The sequence below is a fragment of the Psittacula echo genome (genome assembly GCF_963264785.1).
Source record: "Psittacula echo genome assembly, chromosome: 5".
Lineage (NCBI taxonomy): Eukaryota > Metazoa > Chordata > Aves > Psittaciformes > Psittacidae > Psittacula > Psittacula echo.
Genome location: NC_137739.1, coordinates 38,007,677 through 38,028,985, shown reverse-complemented (window position 1 = coordinate 38,028,985; position 21,309 = coordinate 38,007,677). Strand labels below are relative to the sequence as shown.

Below are 21,309 nucleotides of genomic sequence, written 5' to 3'. Positions count from 1 at the left end.
ATCTATTCCAGCTGTGTTCTGTGATTATTACAATCCACCTGACAAACATGAGTGGTTCTATAAACCCTGTGGAGACTCTTGTCTAAAGACTTGCAGGAACCCGCAAGGGAAATGTGGGAACTTGCTGTACAGTTTAGAAGGTAATTAATTTTGGGATGAAATATGATAGAGGTATTTATGTGTTTTCCCTGGATCTACGTAAAGCAGACTAAGAATGCTTTGTTTACTTTAACCTTTCAGGCTGTTACCCAGAGTGCAGTCCTGATAAGCCATATTTTGATGAGGAGAGCAGGGAGTGTGTCTCCCTCCCCAACTGCACTTCATGGTAGGTCAGTTGATGGTGAGAGAGGAAAAATAGCCCTGGAAAGGACAAGCTAGGCAATGTTTAGTTTATGTTCATGGGCAGTGGCAATTATCATTAAATCCCTCAGGAGCAGGCTTTTATGTAAAACCAGATACTGTTGCAGAAATTGTTATTTCACATACTGATTCAAGTCAATAAACCAAGTCTTCTTTTCCCTTTATCTTCAGTGATCCTGAACAGAAACTGTGTACTGAAGACTCCAAAGGTAACTTTTCACCGCTCTCACTATTCACTGAGTATAGGTATAGAATAGTACTGAATAGTACATTACAGTATAGGACTGGAAAAACCCAACACCACATGTTACTGCAGGCGTACTGGTAATAGGACTCAAGCTAGCTAGTTCAGTAGGTGGATGCACAGCAATACAGATATACTTTAATAAGCAAAATGCAACCTTTAATTTGAAGAACTGTCTGAAGGATAATAATAGAGAGAAAGGAGAGAGGCGTGAAATGTGGGATTCATATCACCCAGGTAAATACGACTTCTCCATGTTTATACTTCTTTGGTAGTCAGTGGAGAAAGACAGAAAGTAGTCTGAAGCAGGCCATTTATGGTTACTGTTTTAATGAGCATTTTCAGATGGGTCAAATCTTGTAGAAGTCCATGTAGCTATTTCCTCTCCACAATTTCACAATAAGCCGAGACAGCTGTCTCGTTAGATACATGGTTTTGTGCTTAAAGGACACACTTGCTTAAGATATGTTATCAGTTCATTCCCATATCTGGGGGAAACCACATCACACCCCAAAATGCAAGGTGAGCCAGCAGAAAACACATCTTCAATTTTACTGATTTTGTTACCGTAATAGATATATTCCCTCTGGTTCCTGAATGCATATTCTCCAAAACCTGAGGAGTTCCTCATTTATTTAAATTGTTTATCACCGCATATTCCTCATTAGTGGATAGAAATGGCTGTGCAGCATCTTCTGAGCCAGTATTTTTTCACTCAGCAGGGCAGTAGTCACAGTCACATTCTCTGCCAAGGGGGAATGCGCCTGAGTTCCGTGCTGTGTAAGGACAGTGTCAATTCTGATGCTTTTACTAGCCAGTAGGTCCTCTATGCAGGCTGACTCCAAGAAACACCAGCAACCATGAAAATCAGACCTATTTTAAGTAAATGAGGTAGACTCCCAGTGCAACTTCTCAAGCAGAAATTGAGATTTTTTTTCAGCCAGCTAATTCATGCTTGATGATATTAGCTACAGAACATTAAATCCAGAGTTTGGTGTTCTTTTCAGTTGTGTTTATATTACAAGTGTCCCCTGTTACCACAGCATTTGCTCTTTTTGATGCCTCAGAATGCCTTTGCTGCTACAATGGAAAGACCTATGCCCTAAATGAAACTGTATACAGCCAAGCATATGGGACCAAGTGTGGTGATGCTGTCTGTGGCCCTAATGGAGAGATCATTAAAACATTGATCCCTTGCAGAACACCATCCACACCAGCACAAGGTACTATATTTGTAAGATGTTTGGTGGTGATTTTATGGAAGTCTCTAATGGTAATAAGATTCCTTCATCTTGGAAAAACACTCCTACTTCATGTCAAAGAATTTAAGGCTATTGAAGGTTAAGAAATGAGGGGTCAAAACTTGTGGGTCTCATAGTGGAGACCAAAAGTGTAATTTTTGTAGATTCTTACTGTCAATGAGGTAAACTGAGAATAGGGAGATTCAACCATTTCTCAGTACAGCTTTTACAATAACCTATGGCATACCACAGTTGACACTCTGGTGTTGTTAGTCTCAATATTTCTTACTTCTAAACCTTGTTTTACTCCTTCTTTATCACACTATTTCTTATTGTAGTGTTTTCTGCGTTGGAATAAGTCAGTCTCAAATGCTCTCTGAAGCAAGAAAATAAAGCTGCCTGGTGTTTTACTCCCCTCTCAAAAGAGAAGTTGCAGGGTGAAGGGGACGTGAATGAACAGAAAATAGGAAGCAAAAACAAATAAAGAAAAGGCAGAATTTTGCTGCAAGATTATAGCATAAAAAATATGTATGATCCTGGTAGCAAATTATGCGAAGGGAACAAGGAAAATTGAAAGTTCGTTTTTTCACTCAAGCGGAAGAGCTAAAGACACACACCCATGTGTTTGGTATTTACTAAATGTATTAACAAGTGGAATAAGAAGTATAATGCAGTAATAGCTAGGAAAGGAAGGACTATTGAAAGCAGAGTGTAGGTGGCATAGTAGAATGTCAAAATGATCTGTCTGTATTTAAACTAAAAGATTCTTTGCAACAAGGCATTAAAAAGCAAAATCACTTCTCCAAAGTCAGGTGACATCCTGCAGGTTTAGAAAGTTCAAAGAAATCCTAAATTGGAATTAATAAGCAATGGTAGGAGGGTGGTTTGTTGTATTCTATATAGATAAAAAAAATAACTACAAGGGGAAATGTGTGTGTGTATTATTCTAGTAGCACACAGTGTAATAAACAGGATATATAAATACAGAGATGACGTTCTTAGTGTGTACATGTAGAGAATGTGGTGGCAGTATAAAAATGATTTTTTGTTCCCCTTGTTGTGTTTGTAGAGAATGTAATAAATGCCATAGGGCTTGAAAGTAGAGTAGCAAAGGATTTGAATATTATGTTCATTTCCTGCAGAAGCACAAACGCAACCTGTAACATCTATGCCTCCATCATCAATGGTAGCCACTCCCTGCTTCTGCAATGACAATGGACAATTGATACAAATGGGTGAGAAACCAAATTTTTTTTCTGCACCACTGATGTGGGAAGATGTACTGTTAGATAAAAGTGCTTCAGCAAGTGCTCATTCAACCTCCTGCAGTTACACATTACCACATCTTGTTACATCTTTGAGCTGTAACTAACAACTCTTCTATATCTTATGACTTTGTCCTGGTTTAAATCTCTCTAATACGAGGAAGCTTACACAAACTCTAAATCCTAAACTGCTGAACATGTGCTTGTAATCCACAGTCATATTCCAAAAACAGAGGAAGGAAGACTCTTCTTCATATCTTTGTAGCTCCTGAACCACCTATTTCCTGGTCTTCATGAAGACCAGATGCACTCAGTGATATACTCTATATTCTCTCTTCTTGTACTCATTTTCAATTCCCACTGACGTACTTAGGAGCAGAATTTTAGATTAGCTGTCTGTGGCACTCCCTCAGCCTTTGCCATTTGGATGAATTCAGCTCTGATTCAGTCACTGAATTCAAGGAGTTGCAGACAGTCACATCTGAACATGGCCACTGGGTACAAGCAGACCAGATAGCTAAATACAGGCCTGAACATGTGGCTGATCTGTGATGCATAGGCCTTGAGAGTTACCAGTTACATGCACAGTCCAGCACTAACTTTTGTTTTGGTCTTGCAGGAGAAAATGTTTCTCTGTCAGTGAATATATCAGGTCACTGTGCTTACTCCATTTGCAATGCATCATGTCAGATTGAATTAATTTGGGCAGAGTGTAAAATTGGTCGTACTGAGGCCTTCAAGACCTGTGATCCAAACTCTGAAGCCTGCCCACTAGCACCTGCTCCCAGTGCACCAAGCCAAGTTCCTGCTTCAACAGGGACTCCTGTGAGCGATTGTCTTGGGCTCATTCCCCCCAGAAAGGTGAGAGAACGAAAGAGTATGTGTTTCTTTAGCTACCACATTGCCTGCAGCCAGAATTTACTGTTCTCCTCTGATGATAGTAACACCATTACAGCTGGTCTGCGAGTGCAGCTGAATTATATGATTTAGAAGTGTACCAGAAGCCCCCCAAATTATTGAGGGAATAAATTTAAGGTTATTCTGTTCACCTGAAACATCTAAGTGATCGTAAGTGGATAGAGTTACCTAAGATGAACAAAGACTAGGAAAGTACATCTGGCAGTGTCTCATAATCAGAAATGAGGTCAGGCCCTTAAATACTGAGTCCTATACAAAATATTGTAGAACAGAAGTAGATATCAAGGCTCTGTTGATTGCTATATGTTTCATATTACCTGGTTTCCAGAGAAAGAGTAGATGATAGCAAATAATGCCATGCTAGACAATCAACTGTTCTGATTTTAAAGATTTTGTTACATTGCTTTGTTATGTGCCTCTCTTTTTTCAATCCATCAATAGTTTAATGAAACATGGAACTTCGGAAACTGCCAGATTGCGACTTGCCTGGGAGAAGGAAACAATATTAAACTGTCCAGCATGACTTGCCCACCTCAGCAGCTGAAACTCTGTGCCAATGGTTTCCCATTCACAAAACGCTATGATGAAACTGGTTGCTGTGAAGTCTTTGAGTGTCAGTGTAAGTACTGCAGCAGGAGAAATCCAGAAATTTATATTATGTTCAGTTTGGTCTCAAGAAAGATGTCTATGTGGTCAGTACCTGTACTATGTTCATATTAATTCAGCAGGATATAATAGAAAAGAAGTCCTATTTAATGCATTTGCTTTTAAGAGCAGATAACAGTGTCCTTGCTAGGCTAATTTTTCTTTACCAAACTGGTTATTTCAGCTCTCACTGAAAGCAAGTAAAAGGGTTAAAACCAGCTTGTACTTACAGGAAGATCAGAAACCTAGCTTAAAGTCTGTCACTCTGTCTTTCAGGTATTTGCAGTGGATGGGGAAATGAGCATTATGTGACTTTTGATGGAACATATTACCATTTTAAAGAAAATTGTACCTATGTGCTTGTGAAGTCAATTCATCCTGACACTTACAACTTCTGGATTCACACAGATAACTACTACTGCGGTGCTGTTGATGGAGCAATTTGTTCAATGTCCCTTCTCATTTTTCACTCTAACTCCGTTGTTGTTCTGACACAAGCAATGGAACATGGAAAAGAAACAAACTTGGTAAAATATTGTGAAAAAATAATTCTCAGTGTTATCTTCCTGTAGTTATATTACTGTACTGCCAAATGTCCTGTTATGGCAAAGGACAAAACTCGTAAAAATGCAATGAGACGAAAATGTAATTACATTGCTTTCTCTATTTTTTCCTTGGTTTCAAGAAAAATTTGAGTATGCTAAAAACTTAGGAAAATATCACATAATTGAAAGTTGTGTTTTTCTTCCTGACTGTTGTGGTTTAAGCCCAGCTGGCAACCCAGAACCACGCAGCCACTCGCTCACTGCCCCTTCTTTCCCTCCCCCCGCCCCCGGAGGGATGGGGAGGAGAATCGAAAGAATGTAACTCCCACGGGTTGAGATAAGAACAGTCCAGTAACTAAGGCATAACACAAACCACTACTGCTACCACCAATAATAATAATGATAAGTGAAAGAACAAGGGAAGAGAATACAACCTTTCACCACCCGCCAACCGATACCCAGCCTGATCCGGGCAGTGATTTAGCCCTTTGGGGAACTGCCCCCAGTTTATATACTGGACATGACATGCTGTGGTAGGGAATACCTTTCTGGCTAGTTTGGGCCAGGTGTCCTGTCTCTGCTTCTTCCCAGCTTCCCCTCCTCCCTGGCAAAGCATAAGAATCAGAAAGTCCTTGGTCAGAGTAAACATTACTGAGCAACAACTAAAAACATCAGTGTTAATCAGTGCTGTTCCCAGGCTGAAAGTCAAAACCACAGCACTGCGCCAGCTGCTAAGAAGGAGAAAAATGACTGCTACTGCTGAACCGAGGACACTGACATGAATATTAAAAAAGAAATTACAGCATATTGGAAAGGAATTATAGAGAACTGCTTAAATGACTGCCTTTGACAGAATTCTTTTGGTGCACCTGAAGTATGAACCTGTGCTGCTCTACTTTCCAGTTGCACAAACCTCATACCTTACTCAACAGAAAGGTGTCCATAGAGACTTTTGTTTCTCTTCTTTTTAGATTTTGTTTAATGATAAGAAAATTGTTCCAGACATTTCCAAGAATGGTATCAGGATAACCAGTTCCGGCCTCTACGTCATAGTAGAAATTCCTGAATTAGAAGTTTATGTCTCCTACAGTCGACTTGCATTTTACATAGAACTCCCTTTTGGAAAGTTTTATAACAGTACCATGGGACTGTGTGGTGAGTGTCCTCATCAACTGCCAGTAATGAATGCAATAAGTTTTTCTACTTCTTTCTCTCATGCCCTTGTAAACATCTCTAAATGCTTGCAAATCCACTGGTTTCTATTTCTCCCAAATTTTAATAGATGTATTTCTATTTGGGGGAAAGACACTGTCAAAAGACAGAGTTTTAAGTCACTTGCATTTTGTTCACAACCTGTTGGTAGATGGAGATATGCTCTTTCTAAGCCTTTCTTCTTGATCGTATCTATTTAATATGGGATTGTACAAAATTTGGAGAGTTCTGTGCTAGATAAAAACATCTCAGTTGCTTTAGCATCAGGAGAAAGGCATCAACCAAGACATCAACTCTGGTTTTCATGAGTAACTGGCAAACTAATTCTTCCAGCCTTTTTTCCTACAAACAGTTCTTGTGAACTTAGGTAGGACCCCACGTGTTGCCACCTTCCCACAAGAAGGAGAACTTCCCTCCAGGTTTTCTCTAAAGGCAGATTCATCAGCATCAACTGTCCTCAAACTTTCTCTTTGCTTTTACATTACTACCAGGTACCTGTACCAACCAAAAATTTGATGATGCTATGAAGAGGAATGGTGAAGTTATCGAGTCCTTCAAAGAGATGGCATTAGATTGGAAAGTCCCGGGTCCTACCAACAGATATTGTAATCCAGGTGTTTCAGAACCAGCTGAGATTGAAGATCATCAGCACTGTGAGCCTTCCAATCTGTGTAAAATCATCTGGTAAGACATCTTGCAAAAGAGCCAGAAAAATAAGCCCACAAGATAATTTTGTGCTTCACTACATTGACTTGGGTGAACTTCTTATAAGAAATGATGAAAATATGAAGTCTAGCATACCTTGGAAAACTGAGCAGTAAAATTATGTGTGAATGTTCCTGAGTTTGGCAGACACTTTTCAGTTGTATCATCAAAATCAGTCCTCTCTCAATAGTGTCTGCTGCTTGGTACTCCCCCTGCCTGTCGTTTCTGGAGAAGCCAATCAGGAACTAGCTATAATTCCATATCTGAAAGCTTTCGATAAAAAGGAACTCAGTCAGAATATAGTAAGTAAATGTGTGTGTCTGTTCTTTAAATAAATCTGTGGTTTAAACCAGGATTGTCAAACATGCTGGCATCAAAATGTCAGCGTATAGAATAATGGCTGTGAGCTGTGCTGAAGACTTCCCTTTGCAAGTACTAGTTCAACATAAAATTGCTTCCTTTCAAAGCATTGTAAAGAATGAGAGATAAAGCTCACTCTTAATTAAGCTGTGTGAGTGTAGTGCCTATCAGAGCAATTTGTAGCTGGATCTTTACCCTGAGGCCTCTGGGGTGGGACAAGTTTGGTTATGAGTTGAATTCTTCTTTGGGAGTAGCCCAAGAAAATGAAATGCCATGTCTGTCTCCTTGCTTTGCAAAGGAACTTGACCGAGTGCCACAGCGTGGTCCATCCACAGCCCTACTACGAGGCGTGTGTGGCCAGTGGGTGCTCAGAACAGTACCCCAGCTCCGAGTGCCAGAGCATGCAGACATATGCAGCATTGTGTGGGCTCCAAGGGGTCTGCGTGGACTGGAGGAGGCAGGCAAATGGACAGTGTGGTAAGCCTGGAAATACCTGCTGGTAGTGAAACTGCCCCAGTCTGTTCTTTCCTCACCTACACACCTGTTTGTATTCCTCCACATCATCAGGCTTCAATCCTTCCTGAGCTGCTCTGGACCTGAAAAAAAGCAGGAACAAGTCAAAGACGTTCCAGTCCAGAATTGGCACAAAACAAGTGGGAAATAGGTTCATGGTCTCTCCTGAGCAGCTCAGCTGAGCCCTGTGTGTTACCTATACCTACGTCACTAGATGGCAACACGCAGCTTTTCCCTCAGTGCTTTACCCTGCTCAGGGGCACCCAGTGATTCAGGGGTAAGCACTACTAGTACTGTCGCAAGCAGCTTGCTGAATACATCTATCCCCTCTTGCTGAAGCTGAAGGGGAACCCCTTGCTGGGCAGGAGCCTGGCCTGCAAGGATGCATGGGGAAGGCTGTGTTACTGTGTGCAGTTCGTCCCTTGTGCAACGAAGAATACACATAGGTCTGGGCTTTCTAACCTGTATGTTGTAATGCTCCACAGAAGCCAGCTGTGTTCAGAATCAGGTATACAAGCCATGCGGAAAAGCAAAAAGAGACACTTGCTTCAGCAGGTGGGTCATTTCCTAAGGCAATTTTCCAAGTCCATGTCTTGAAAATTGAAGAGGAAGGTTGGAAGTTCACATTCCCCTGGGAATTAGGTGTCTGATTGCCCTGGGACACATTTCTACCTCTCATTCATTCCTGTTTATATTCTAATTTTACAGAGGAGTCATTAGAAAAACCCCTCCCTCCCAAAATAACACACCAGTGTTTGTTGAGGGATGCTACTGTCCTGATGGAAAAATTCTGCTGAATGATCATGATGGCATTTGTGTTTCTGTCTGTGGTAAGAAATAATGTAAATGGTGCAATGGGAAGGGGTAAGAGCCCGACTAGAAGTTCTGCCCCTCTTATTGGGGATGTTCTGGGTGCAGAGGAAATAGGGGAATACCTTGATTACTGACCTGATCTAGGCTGAAATTGTTTCAGATTGGCAGTTTCTGCCTGCTCTTATGCAGGAAGTGTAACTTTCAGAAGAAGAAAGAGGAGGATCTTTGGATGGTTTTGGGCACAGAACCTGTGACTTTGCACTCTGGATCTCTCTTTGTGGCTGTTGCTCAGATTTCAAGACCTTCCTTCTATTCCTGTTCTCCTGCTTCTGTTGTTTTCCCCAGTTCAGTTACCGTAAAAGTAATCTGTAATTAATTTTATAGGTTGCACTGCACAAGACGGGTCAGTGAAACAGGTAAGAAAAAAGAAAAATGCTGTCTTTATACTGTATCTGGGTGATGTGACCTGTAAAAATGACTGCAAGAGTTTCTTCTTTTAATCCTAAGCAATGAACTGCAATAGCAGTTTGTGGGAATCACTGTTTCCTGGTAGAACTACCAGACTTCCCTTCTGGAAACACATATACCTGCAAAGGAAGGTGTCAGATAATAGTATCTTTTCATACTGTTCCCTTCTTCTTGCTCTGGAAACTGAACTGTGATTTTCCTACAATATAAACTAGGGTAATTCAGCCCTACATTGTCTTGAAGCAGACATTCATTAATATAATGCCTCTAGTTTTTCTCTCTGAACTACTATCCCTATTGTTTACACAGCCTAGAGAGGCTTGGGAGCATGACTGTCAATACTGTACTTGCGATGAAGAGACGTTGAACATCTCTTGCTTCCCCCGCCCTTGTGCTAAATCTCCACCTATCAACTGCACTAAAGAGGGCTTTGTACGCAAAATTAAAACACGTTTGGATGACCCATGCTGCACAGATACAGTCTGTGGTGAGTAGATAATTCAGATGCCATAATGTGGTCTCATTTGCCCTTAGCAGCAACCCTCAAGTGAGATCTGGTACCCCACAGGTACCAAATTCAGATAAACACACTGGAGAGGTCATTTCTTCCATCTACATGTCAGGAGTTCCTGCTATCAGAAGAGACCTCTTCTGGTCTGGCTTGTATTCTAAACTAGTGCCATGAACCATCAAACACTTATGTTGGAAAATCCCCCACAGGTCATTGGGATGACCAGGTGCTTCAAAGTATCCTCTGGCTCTTCTCACTTACAAGATTAGAGGGTGATTCTTGCACAGAGATTCATCCAGTAAGGGTGTATGTTCTCATCTTTCAGACTCCCCCAAGACTTCCTGTGGTGGTTCTTGATACATCTCTGCCCTCACCTTTCCATTTGCATCCTCCCAAATGCCCACCGCAGCACAGGACCTCCTCATCAACCTGTCCCTAACCCTGGCCATTCTCAGCACCCATGAATACATGACAGGGTATCCTGATAATGGTGGTGGGATGGTTTTCTGTTCCTCATCCCTTCATGCTGCCAGGCAGAGGTCCATTAAGTTTCTTGGATGCCTTGAAGGGAACAGTGGACATTGTCAGGGTGCTTTGCCTTGCATGTCCCAACCTTTACATCTTTTGCTCTCATTCACTGCCTCTTCATTTTTATCACTCTCTGACTCATTTATCTTTACCCAGATTTCTTTCTCTGTCACTTCTTTGATGTAAAGGTTTTTATTTTTTCAGAAGTCCAGAACCCAAGTGAGGGAAGAGAAGCAGGAACAAGGGCCAGAAGTATATGTCCAGGGAAGAGCTTTACAGTAGAGCATGCTTAGAGATAATTCACCTGGACATGTCCCAAACTCAAAAAAAAAATGTGTGGTTAGGAATCATCTATTTCTACCCAATTCCTTAGATGTTCAAGCTTTGTGTGCAAGTAACACTGCTGGATGGAATGCTTTGGCTTATTTTATCTCTGTTGTCTATTGCAGAATGTGATATAAAAACCTGCATTATCAACAAAACAGGATGTGACTTAGGCTTCCAGCCAGTGGTTGCTATATCTGAGGATGGCTGCTGTCCTATTTTCTCCTGTAGTAAGTGCCATGTTTCCTGAAAAGGTTTTATTTATTCATCGAACTACTCCATATTTTTTCTAAATAAGTCAAAATTATGAACAGTAGCTTCTTCCCTTCCCTTCCACTTCCAGCTTTTACAACTGGTGCTTTCTTTGGGAGGGAAATGGAGTAACTAGTGCAGGTTCTCTTTAGCTAGCGTTCAGTGAGGGCAAGTTATTGGTCAGATACTGAATGTCAGCTACATTGAACCCATCCAGAAGCTCTGCTGACAAATTATAATTCCAGATTCACATGACAGACACAGCTTCCCATTGGGTTTGCTACCAGTAAGGTGGTTAACAGTAAAGAAAACCTCGACTAATTTCAAGTGTGGGTAAAAACCCATGAGGTAAATAGATTTTCCCATATGGAAGACACCAGAATATAGAATTATCACCCACTTCATGCATAACATCTGAACAGATATTACATGTGGGGTTCCAAATAACAATTAGCACTATGTACTAGTTATTTTTTTTATCCATTTGTGTGGAATATTAAGGCTACTGAATAAGTTCAGTTCTATGTCTCCTCTAAATCACTCACAATTCACAGATAAGAAGAGTAACTGTTTACATCATTCCTAGCACATCCTTTTAATTTTACTTTTTCTTACAGTACCAAAAGGTGTATGTGTTTCTGAAGGAGTTGAATTTAAGGTAGGTTTTCTTCCAGACATTTCTTTCCACAAGTTAATGCTGCCTAAGTCAGAATTTTCTGAAATTTTCTTGTCCACAGACACATAAAAAGTAGGATTAGAATGCCTTAATTTTTCCCTGACAGTATGTACTATTGTAACTGTTCTTGAGCAGGTAATGCTAGAGGCCAGTATCTTGCTTACTAAATGGGATTTTACCTATATTTTAGAGTCAATAAGTCAGAATTGTGATTGAATACAAATTTTAAATTTCATTAGATGTTGTAAGATTAACTACTAGGTCAAAATGAGTGAAAATTGATGCATGGAATTTATGAGATATTGTACAACTTATTTAACACCACTGATGCACTTGGGAGTGTCAGCCTTTGGTTCATTTTGTGATACTGGCAGTGTGAAGTTTTAGAGATCTGGAGGTATTAATTTCAGGAAGTTCTTCCAAAAATAAATCAAAAGTATAACATTCAGTTTTGATAGTCTTGGGGGTGTTATGTTTATTCTAGAACTCACTGAATTCTTGCCATGGCCTGTCTTCTCTCTCCTCTATATTTCCAGCCTGGGGCAATGGTGCCTAAAAGCTCTTGTGAGGACTGCGTGTGCACAGATGAACAGGATGATGTGACACAGACCAATCATATCCGGTGTGTTCCAGTGAAATGCCAAACCATCTGCCAGCAGGTCAGTGCTGCACACTCAGCCTGCTCAACCATGACCAATGGTTGTTGAGGTGGTGTACTCTAAAACTGGCATAGAATAACTGCTTCCTCACTGAAAGATAGAAGGATATAACCTTCTATTAGATTTTTCTGTAAAGTCCTTTTTAAGATGCTGGTTATTTTTGATCTAGCATGTTCTAGTCTAGATTTCTGGCTGGAGACCGGTAACGAGTGGTGCCCTCAGGGATCGGTGTTGGGGCCGGTCTTGTTCAACATCTTTGTCTGTGACATGGACAGTGGGATTGAGTGCGCCCTCAGCAAGTTTGCCGATGACACCAAGCTGTGTGGTTCGGTTGATACGCTGGAGGGAAGGGATGCCATCCAGAGGGACCTTGACACGCTTGTGAGGTGGGCTGATGCCAACCTTATGAAGTTTAACCATGCCAAGTGCAAGGTCCTACACCTGGGTTGGAGCAATCTCAGGCACAGCTACAGGCTGGGCAGAGAAGAGATTCAGAGCAGCCCTGCAGAGAAGGACTTGGGGGTGTTGGTCGATGAGAAAATGAACATGAGCTGGCAGTATCACAGTATCACAGTATCACAGTATGTTAGAGATTGGAAGGGACCTCAAAAGATCATCTAGTCCAATCCCCCTGCCAGAGCAGGAACACCTAGATAAGGTTACACAGGAATGTGTCCAGGCGGGTTTTGAATGTCTCCAGAGAAGGAGACTCCACAACCTCCCTGGGCAGCCTGTTCCAGTGTTCTGTCACCCTCACTGAGAAGAAGTTTCTTCTCAAGTTTAAGTGGAACCTCTTGTGTTCCAGTTTATACCCATTACCCCTTGTCTTATCATTGTTAGCCATTGAGAAGAGCCTGGCTCCATCCTCATGACACTCCCCCTTTATATATTTATATACACTAATAAGGTCCCCCCGCAGTCTCCTCTTCTCCAAACTATAGAGACCCAGCTCCCTCAGCCTTTCCTGATAAGGGAGATGCTCCACTCCCTTAATCATCTTTGTCGCCCTGCGCTGGACTCTCTCCAGCAGTTCCCTGTCCTTCTTGAACTGAGGGGCCCAGAACTGGACACAATATTCCAGATGCGGTCTCACCAGGGCAGAGTAGAGGGGAAGGAGGACCTCTCTCGACCTACTGACCACCCCCCTTCTAATACACCCCAGGATGCCATTGGCCTTCTTGGCCACAAGGGCACAGTGTTGGCTCATGGTCATCCTGCTGTCCACTAGGACCCCCAGGTCCCTCTCCCCTACACTACTCTCTAACAGGTCGTTCCCCAACCTATACTGGAACCTGGGGTTGTTCCTGCCCAGATGCAGGACTCTGCACTTTCCCTTGTTATATTTCATCAAGTTTCTCCCTGCCCAACTCTCCAGCCTGTCCAAGTCTCGCTGGATGGCAGCACAGCCTTCTGGCGTGTCAGCCACTCCTCCCAGCTTAGTGTCATCAGCAAACTTGCTGACAGTACACTCAATTCCCTCATCTAAATCATTGATGAATATATTAAATAATACTGGTCCCAATACTGACCCTTGAGGCACTCCACTAGATACAGGCCTCCAACTAGACTCCGCCCCATAGACTACAACTCTCTGGCTTCTCTCCTTCAGCCAGTTCGCAGTCCATCTCACTACCTGATCATCCAGGCCACACTTCCTCAATTTAGCTATGAGGATGCTGTGGGAGACTGTGTCAAATGCTTTGCTGAAGTCAAGGTAGACCACATCCACCGCTCTGCCATCATCCATCCACAATGTTATTTCCTCATAAAAGGCTAGGAGGTTGGTCAAGCATGACTTCCCCTTGGTAAAGCCATGTTGACTGCCTCTCATAACCCTCTTATCCTTGACATGCCTTAAGATGGCATCAAGGATAAGGTATTCCATCACTTTCCCAGGGATGGAGGTGAGGCTGACCGGTCTATAGTTACCCGGGTCCTCCTTCTTGCCCTTTTTGAAGACTGGAGTGACATTTGCTTTCCTCCAGTCCTCAGGCACCTCTCCCGTTTCCCAAGACTTGGTAAAGATGATGGACAGCGGTCTAGCAATGACTTCCGCCAGTTCCCTCAGCACCCGCGGGTGCATCCCATCTGGACCCATGGATTTATGGATGTCCAGATTGCTCAACTGGTCCCTAACCCATTCCTCATGGACTAAGGCAAACTGCTCCGTTGACCTGACTTCATCTGAGGTCTCAAGAGTACAGTGCTCTTCAGGACTGCCTCCTGCAGAGTAGACTGAGACAAAGAAGGCATTCAATAACTCTGCCATCTCAGTATCTTCTGTCACCAGGGCACCCATCCCATTCACCAGTGGGCCTACCTTGCCTCTGGTGTTAGTTTTATCAGCTATGTATTTGAAAAAGCTCTTTCTGTTGTCCTTGACCCCTCTGGCCAGATTTAATTCTAAGGAGGCCTTAGCCATCCTAGCTGCCTTCCTACATCCTCTAGCAGCAGCCTTATATTCCTCCCGAGTGGCCAGCCCCTCCTTCCAAGACCTATAAACTCTGCTCTTCCACTTGAGCATACCCAGCAGTTCCTTATTCAGCCACGCAGGTCTCCTGGCCCTCTTCCTTGACTTCCTACGTGTCGGGATGCTCAGCTCTTGAGCTTGGAATAAGCAATCCTTGAATGCCAACCAACTATCTTGGGCCCCTTTACCTTCAAGCAGCCTTGCCCATGGGATTTCCCCTAGCAATTGCTTGAAAAGGCCAAAGTTTGCCCTGCTAAAGTCCAGGGTTGCAATTCTACTTGCTATTGTACTGGTCCTACCACACAAGATCCTGAATTCCACCATCTCATGGTCGCTGCAACCAAGGCAGCCCTCAACCTTTACTGCTTCGACCAGACCCTCCTTGTTAGTGAGGATGAGATCCAGCAGCGCTCCTCTCCTGGTTGGCTGATCCACCATTTGCATGAGGAAGTTATCATCCATACACTGGAGGAACCTCCTGGACTGTGGCTGGGTTGCTGAGTAGTCCTTCCAGCAAACATCAGGGAAATTAAAATCCCCCACGACGACCACGTCCTGTGACTGTGAGGCTGCTCTCAGCTGCTTGTAGAAGGCCTCGTCAACTTCCTCACCCTGATCCGGTGGCCTGTAACAGACACCCACAACAGTATCGCCCCTGCCAGCCTGCCCCTTAATTCTCACCCACAGACTCTCAACTCGCTCGTCCCCTGTCCCTGGACAGAGCTCAGTACATTGCAGCTGCTCTCGCACATAAAGAGCAACCCCACCACCCCGCCTGGCTGGCCTGTCTTTCCTGAAAAGGACATAGCCCTCCATGACTATATTCCAGTCATGCGAGCTGTCCCACCACGTCTCTGTAATTGCCACCAGATCATAATCTCCTGACTTAACACAGGTCTCCAACTCCTCCTGCTTATTTCCCATGCTGCACGCATTGGTGTACAGGCATTTCAAGGAGGGAGCTGAGCTCACCAATTTCACCCTAGGATTATAGGAGGCCTCCCAGTCTTCATCAATCCTAGAGTGCTGCCCCACTGGGGCAAGCCCAGTTACAACCCCATCCCCCTTCGAATCTAGTTTAAAGCTCTCCAAAGTGTGCGCTCGCAGCCCAGAAAGCCAACCGTATCCTGGGCTGCATCAAAAGGAGTGTGACCAGCAGGTCAAAGGAGGTGATCCTGCCCCTCTACTCTGCTCTCGTGAGACCTCACTTGGAGTATTGTGTGCAGTTCTGGTGTCCTCAACATAAAAAGGACATGGAACTGTTGGAACAAGTCCAGAGGAGGGCCACGAGGATGATCAGGGGACTGGAGCACCTCCCGTATGAAGACAGGCTGAGAAAGTTGGGGCTGTTCAGCCTGGAGAAGAGAAGGCTGCATGGAGACCTCATAGCAGCCTTCCAGTATCTGAAGGGGGCCTACAAGGATGCTGGGGAGGGACTCTTCATCAGGGACTGTAGTGACAGGACAAGGGGTAACGGGTTAAAACTTAAACAGGGGAAGTTCAGATTGGATATAAGGAAGAAATTCTTTACTGTGAGGGTGGTGAGGCACTGGAATGGGTTGCCCAGGGAGGCTGTGAATGCTCCATCCTTGGCAGTGTTCAAGGCCAGGTTGGATGAGGCCTTGGGTGACATGGTTTAGTGTGGGGTGTCCCTGCCCATGGCAGGGGGGTTGGAACTAGATGATCTCAAGGTCCTTTCCAACCCTAACTATTCTATGATTCTATGATTCTATGTTTAAGAGATCACCCTTGGAGACATGCCCTGAGGGAGAGCAAGGGCAAACTGATTGCTGAAAGACAACATTTGTGCAGTTCTGTTGGTGTTGCCCACAGTCATCTCAAAAATTCAGATTGTAAAGAAACTGCACAATAGTTTATACATTTTCAAATACTTCTCAGTACTCGTGAGCTGCGAGTTTGCACACAAACTGTTCAGTCTATTACTGAATATAACCAGAGTGGTTTCTCTTCCATTCTTGCCCAGATAAGGCCAGACCACTGTCAATCCTAAAAATGGATAAAACCATTATCCTTTATCCTGAAGCCAGCCACACCCACCAAGAGACCTCAAACACAGGGGAGGGAATAATTGGTGCATGATCTTCACATGTCTGACAGCAGCAGTTCTTGTGGATAATCATATCAGACCAAGCAATGGTAGTAGATTGTGCCAGTAATCATACACTGAATGAATTTATTTGGACTGACTTGTATGTTAACCGGAAGAACAGCCAAAGACAGGGTCTTGATGGTAACAGAGGTACCCAGAAATCACCATTCAATAAGAGAAAGAATTATCAGCTTTGATTGTCAGACTTACAGTGGTTTCAATAAGTTTCTAAAGACAACAGAAATGAAACCAGAAAGTTGACTTATTTCCTCTGTCATCTCCATTGTGGCTTTGATCCAAAGGTGTTTCATGAACAAGACATCAGATAACATGGCTAAATGCAAACTTCATTCCCCCAGGGTTTCCGCAGTGTGGAAAAGGAGGGTCAGTGCTGCAGCCAGTGCCAGCAAGTGGCATGTGTGGCAAATTTTCCATTTGGCAATGTGACCATTGAGGTAAGCACTTCCCTGCTCTGCACACGAAGCTAGATTATCAAAAAGGCCTCAGCATTTTTTGAACCAGTGTCACACATTTTGAGGCTAGGAAGAACTCTGGGAGATTTTAAAATGTCTGTATTTCCAAAGTAAATGTAGATGTTTATACAGCTGCTCTCTGCTGTGCTGAAAATTATGCGCCTCTGGCAGGAATGGAATTCATGTTACCCTACCTCCTTCTGACATGCAACAGAAAGAATTTGGAGAGGATGGTGACATTGTGTAATACTGCAGAGATGCATAAGCTGGCTTCACATCATATTGCCTTGTTGTGAAGCTGTGTCGTTATCTTGTCCTTGAGATACAGGGTTAAATAGTGTTAATGAGACGATACACAACTGTTCTACCACTAGTGCTGAATTTGCTGAGGCAGAAATCAAAAGTGGCATAGCTGCTGCAGTGTAGTGGGACTTGGTAACACCCCCAGGTAATAATACATCATGTCTTGTGAGCACAGTGTTGTGGTGGACGTGGACTGAGACTCAAGGCTAGCTCTTAGATTTTATTAAACCTGCTACTCCTGTGAAGGGTTAATGATGCAGTGTCAACCAGTCACTGTTGTCTTTCATGCTATCCCTTCTCTGGCTGCTATTGCAATCTTTTCCATTTCCATTTCATCTTTTATCCCTGATAATTCTTTCCACCTAGGTGGCCACAGAAGGGATTTTGCATGGGCTGGTAGTAGGTGAATCTAGTACTTGATTTGCAGATATAATTCCAGATATCTCTGCACTTTCAGAGTGATATGAAAAACCCTGTGCTTCTGCCAGTCCATTGACTGTAGTATTTTTGCATTATTCTATTTTTATTGCTATATTGGGTTGGGTTTGTTTTGTTTTTTCCTGTTTTTATTTAGGTTGGAAAGAGTTATAAAGCTCCATATGATAACTGTACTCAGTACATGTGCACTGAATCAGCAGGCCAGTTTTCCTTGACTAGCACAGTAAAGGTCTGCCTGCCATTTGAAGAATCAAACTGTGTCCCAGTAAGTATTTTACAGCCAGAAAAAAAGACTTCTGCAATGAGCCCTGCTGGCCTGGGAGTTTTCTTTACTGTTTTGTATGAGTCACTTCATTATTTCTTGATCTTTCTGAGCTGATTGTCCTTGTTTGAAGGAAATGTCCTTTTTCATCCCTGAATGGAGTGTCCCATGGAAGTAAGAAAAACTGTTTGCAAACAACCTACATATTTTACTGTTGTGGGATAAGAACTAGAACTTGAAAGAGAAGATTATTGGGGCAATAGCAAGGTGGGATTTTTCATCACTTAAGAAACACCAGTGTTAAGACATGCAATTGAGCAAAAGGTAACTCACAATGGGCCCCTGAGGAAACCAATGTCTGCTGGTACCTGGTGCATCACTAAGCAAGTAAGTGGTACATGACTGAGCAATTTATGCCCAGACTTTCAGCAATTAGTGGCTTCCAGTAACTGTTGTAGGGCTTCACAGCTGATCTGAAAACCAAAGCAGGGACAAAGCCAGCCACTGACCTGAACTAGCTTTGGGGTAGGTTCTGCTAAGGTCAGGCTGCTCAATTCCAGGATCAGCTGTCATTCCCTGGGGCTTGGGGTTTTTTTCGGCCTTCAGTAGTACCTGCATAAGGTCAGGCATGTATTACAGGACATCTTATCTGGCTTGTGAGAGGATATGCAGTTTCAAGAAGATTCACTCCCTTCCTTGCTAATTTTTTTTTTTAAGCAGTTTTGTATAGAATTGGTACACAGCCAGGTCTGATGCAGAATCTGTGTAGGTTAGAGATGAGGGAATATGTCTGAACTCTCATGGTTGCTACTAGCTGCTTAGAATTTTGTGCCTCTGAACTATCCTGGTCATGTTTGCTTTCAATACAGGGGACAGTTGATGTGACTTCAGATGGCTGTTGTAAGACATGTGAGTGCATTAAATCACTGATTCCCTATTCCAACACTATTACATTCTCCCCTGCTTGTAGTCCTGTTTCTGCATGCAGTGAGAGTCTGCAGTTTCCGCAAACTCGACTATTACAGCAGCAGTGTGGTTTTGTACCTCACAACTGAGACTAAAAATCTGCCTCATTCTTCCAATTGGGACACTAAAATTCTTTTATCTCCTTTTCTGTGTTAATGCCTCTTTGTACCCTCATTTGCTTCTTTGGTTATGCATTTGAACTGCAAAAAAGTTTTAATAGGTTGATCTGCCCTCGATTTCCTAGCAGATAACTTTCAAAACCTATACTTCCCAGTCTGAAGAAGTCTAACAGAACTATTTTCTTGCACAGGTATTGATCTGCCACATAAATGCAAACGTAATGTGAAAGAGCAGTATATCGTCCACAACAACTGTAAATCAGCTGCTTCAGTCCCAGTCCCCTTTTGTGAAGGGACGTGCAGTACCTATTCTGTGTAAGTAGGAAATCTTTCTCTGTCCTTACCCATGTCTGATCATCCTGTGTTCTTGTTGCCAATGGGCTGCAGCTGTTTGTCCCCTTCCTGCTGTTTAGAAGGGCCTGATAGAGAAACTGGGTGTGCTGTCAGTCATTAGCAGTGTCTTTAGTGTGACCTGAAAGCCTTATCTTGGTTAGGAAAATAGATCCCTTTGAAAAAACATCAACTAAATTCAACTTTTTTCACATATTCTTATGTGGTTTTTAACAGCTCTGGTGCTTACTGGAATTTTTTCCTGCTCTTTGATTTCTGCATGAGTTGCCCCTTTCTGTCTTGCCAGAATGGGCCTGATCCAAAATCCACTGACGCTACTGGGATTTTCTCTATTGATATCAAAGGATCTGGCCCTACATGGCTAATAACGTCCTGATAAAATATGCCATGAATAGTCAGAAAAATAGATAGGAAATTTTGTTCCTCTGCTCCTTAGAAGTACTTCCATTTGGAGCAGCAAATATGGATAAGTTTGGGAAAACAATAGGCAGCAGACTGATGTGCAAATCTCATTTCTATAGGTATTCCTTTGAGGCCAGTGAAATGGAACACAAATGCATTTGCTGCCATGAAAAAAGGAGTCATGAAGTGAAGCTGGAACTGGTTTGCTCTGAGCATAAGAGAGTCCAATTCACATATATGCATGTAGATGAATGTGGATGTGTGGAAACAAAATGCCCAAAGAGGAGAACATGAGCATAAACTGAAAGAAACATTTCAGCTCCCATTTAATGCTTCCCTAGCAAATGCTTTCCCTATAAGCCAGCTGTAATTTTCAAATGACCATACTTCTCTCTTGTTCTTTTTCTTTTTAGTATTATATGCAGTTATGGAAATTAGCTAAAAATTTTGCTCTAAATGCTTGTCGAATAAATTGCATTTCAAAGAGAACATCTTCTCTTGTTTCAGTGATGCTGCTAATGGGGCAAGGTGGCTAATCTTTAATCCCATAGTGGTGTATAAAGCAAGGTTATTACAAGACAGTCTAGAGACATCTGATGCCTTTGAAAAGTCCTGTCTGAAGAGGCTGAACATTATAAACCCATAAACACATGCATCACTTCATTTCCCTTAGAAGGGAACCAGCAATCATTTACACAACTGCAGTTCAGTCAGAGAGGCAGGACTCAGCTCAGAGGCGCATTTGCGTTCTCCCCAGCGGTCCTGAACCTACTTTGACTGTGACTCTGGGTCAGTGGAGGAAAGCAAGGTGCTGTTTTCCTTCTGCACAGTAAGCACTGCATCAGGAACATGAAAACATAGTTAACATATGCACTATAAAATTACTGTATTTGCACCCATACTGTGAGTCCTTATCTCAGCAGTGGTTTTTATTATTTGCCAACATCAAACTCTGAGCTGCATGTGTGAGGTGAAAGACTGATGTTCAGTCTCACTACTGTTTACATGATTTTGATTTGTGTTATAAATGATTGACTCCCAGCGAGCATGTCCAATGGTACTGGTGACAGTACCTTATGTGGACAGGGATCAAAATGGTCCAACAATACCTGCAGAATGTACAGGGAAGTCAGATATTTCTGCTACTTGGGTAGTTTGGTCTTTTGTGACTTGAAA

At 42.8% G+C, this 21,309-nt stretch overlaps 1 protein-coding gene across 1 annotated transcript in view; it reads left to right on the top strand.

Annotated features, from left to right (window-relative positions):
• Window positions 1–20,427, top strand: part of LOC308222118 (mucin-5B) — a gene marked incomplete at both ends in the record, with an annotated part of 48,404 nt that extends 27,977 nt beyond the window's left edge. Inside the window, 23 exons of the mRNA XM_080619704.1 lie at window positions 12–140; window positions 241–325; window positions 532–569; window positions 1,672–1,827; window positions 2,988–3,080; window positions 3,730–3,971; window positions 4,470–4,647; window positions 4,950–5,200; window positions 6,190–6,373; window positions 6,922–7,114; window positions 7,794–7,972; window positions 8,494–8,563; window positions 8,717–8,838; window positions 9,206–9,237; window positions 9,599–9,776; window positions 10,778–10,882; window positions 11,522–11,562; window positions 12,117–12,239; window positions 17,179–17,274; window positions 18,170–18,298; window positions 19,165–19,204; window positions 19,572–19,695; window positions 20,253–20,427. Coding sequence (XP_080475830.1) covers window positions 12–140; window positions 241–325; window positions 532–569; window positions 1,672–1,827; window positions 2,988–3,080; window positions 3,730–3,971; window positions 4,470–4,647; window positions 4,950–5,200; window positions 6,190–6,373; window positions 6,922–7,114; window positions 7,794–7,972; window positions 8,494–8,563; window positions 8,717–8,838; window positions 9,206–9,237; window positions 9,599–9,776; window positions 10,778–10,882; window positions 11,522–11,562; window positions 12,117–12,239; window positions 17,179–17,274; window positions 18,170–18,298; window positions 19,165–19,204; window positions 19,572–19,695; window positions 20,253–20,427 — 2,963 coding nt within the window. The remainder of the gene's footprint in view (window positions 1–11; window positions 141–240; window positions 326–531; window positions 570–1,671; window positions 1,828–2,987; window positions 3,081–3,729; window positions 3,972–4,469; window positions 4,648–4,949; window positions 5,201–6,189; window positions 6,374–6,921; window positions 7,115–7,793; window positions 7,973–8,493; window positions 8,564–8,716; window positions 8,839–9,205; window positions 9,238–9,598; window positions 9,777–10,777; window positions 10,883–11,521; window positions 11,563–12,116; window positions 12,240–17,178; window positions 17,275–18,169; window positions 18,299–19,164; window positions 19,205–19,571; window positions 19,696–20,252) is intronic.
• Window positions 20,428–21,309: the final 882 nt, after the last annotated feature.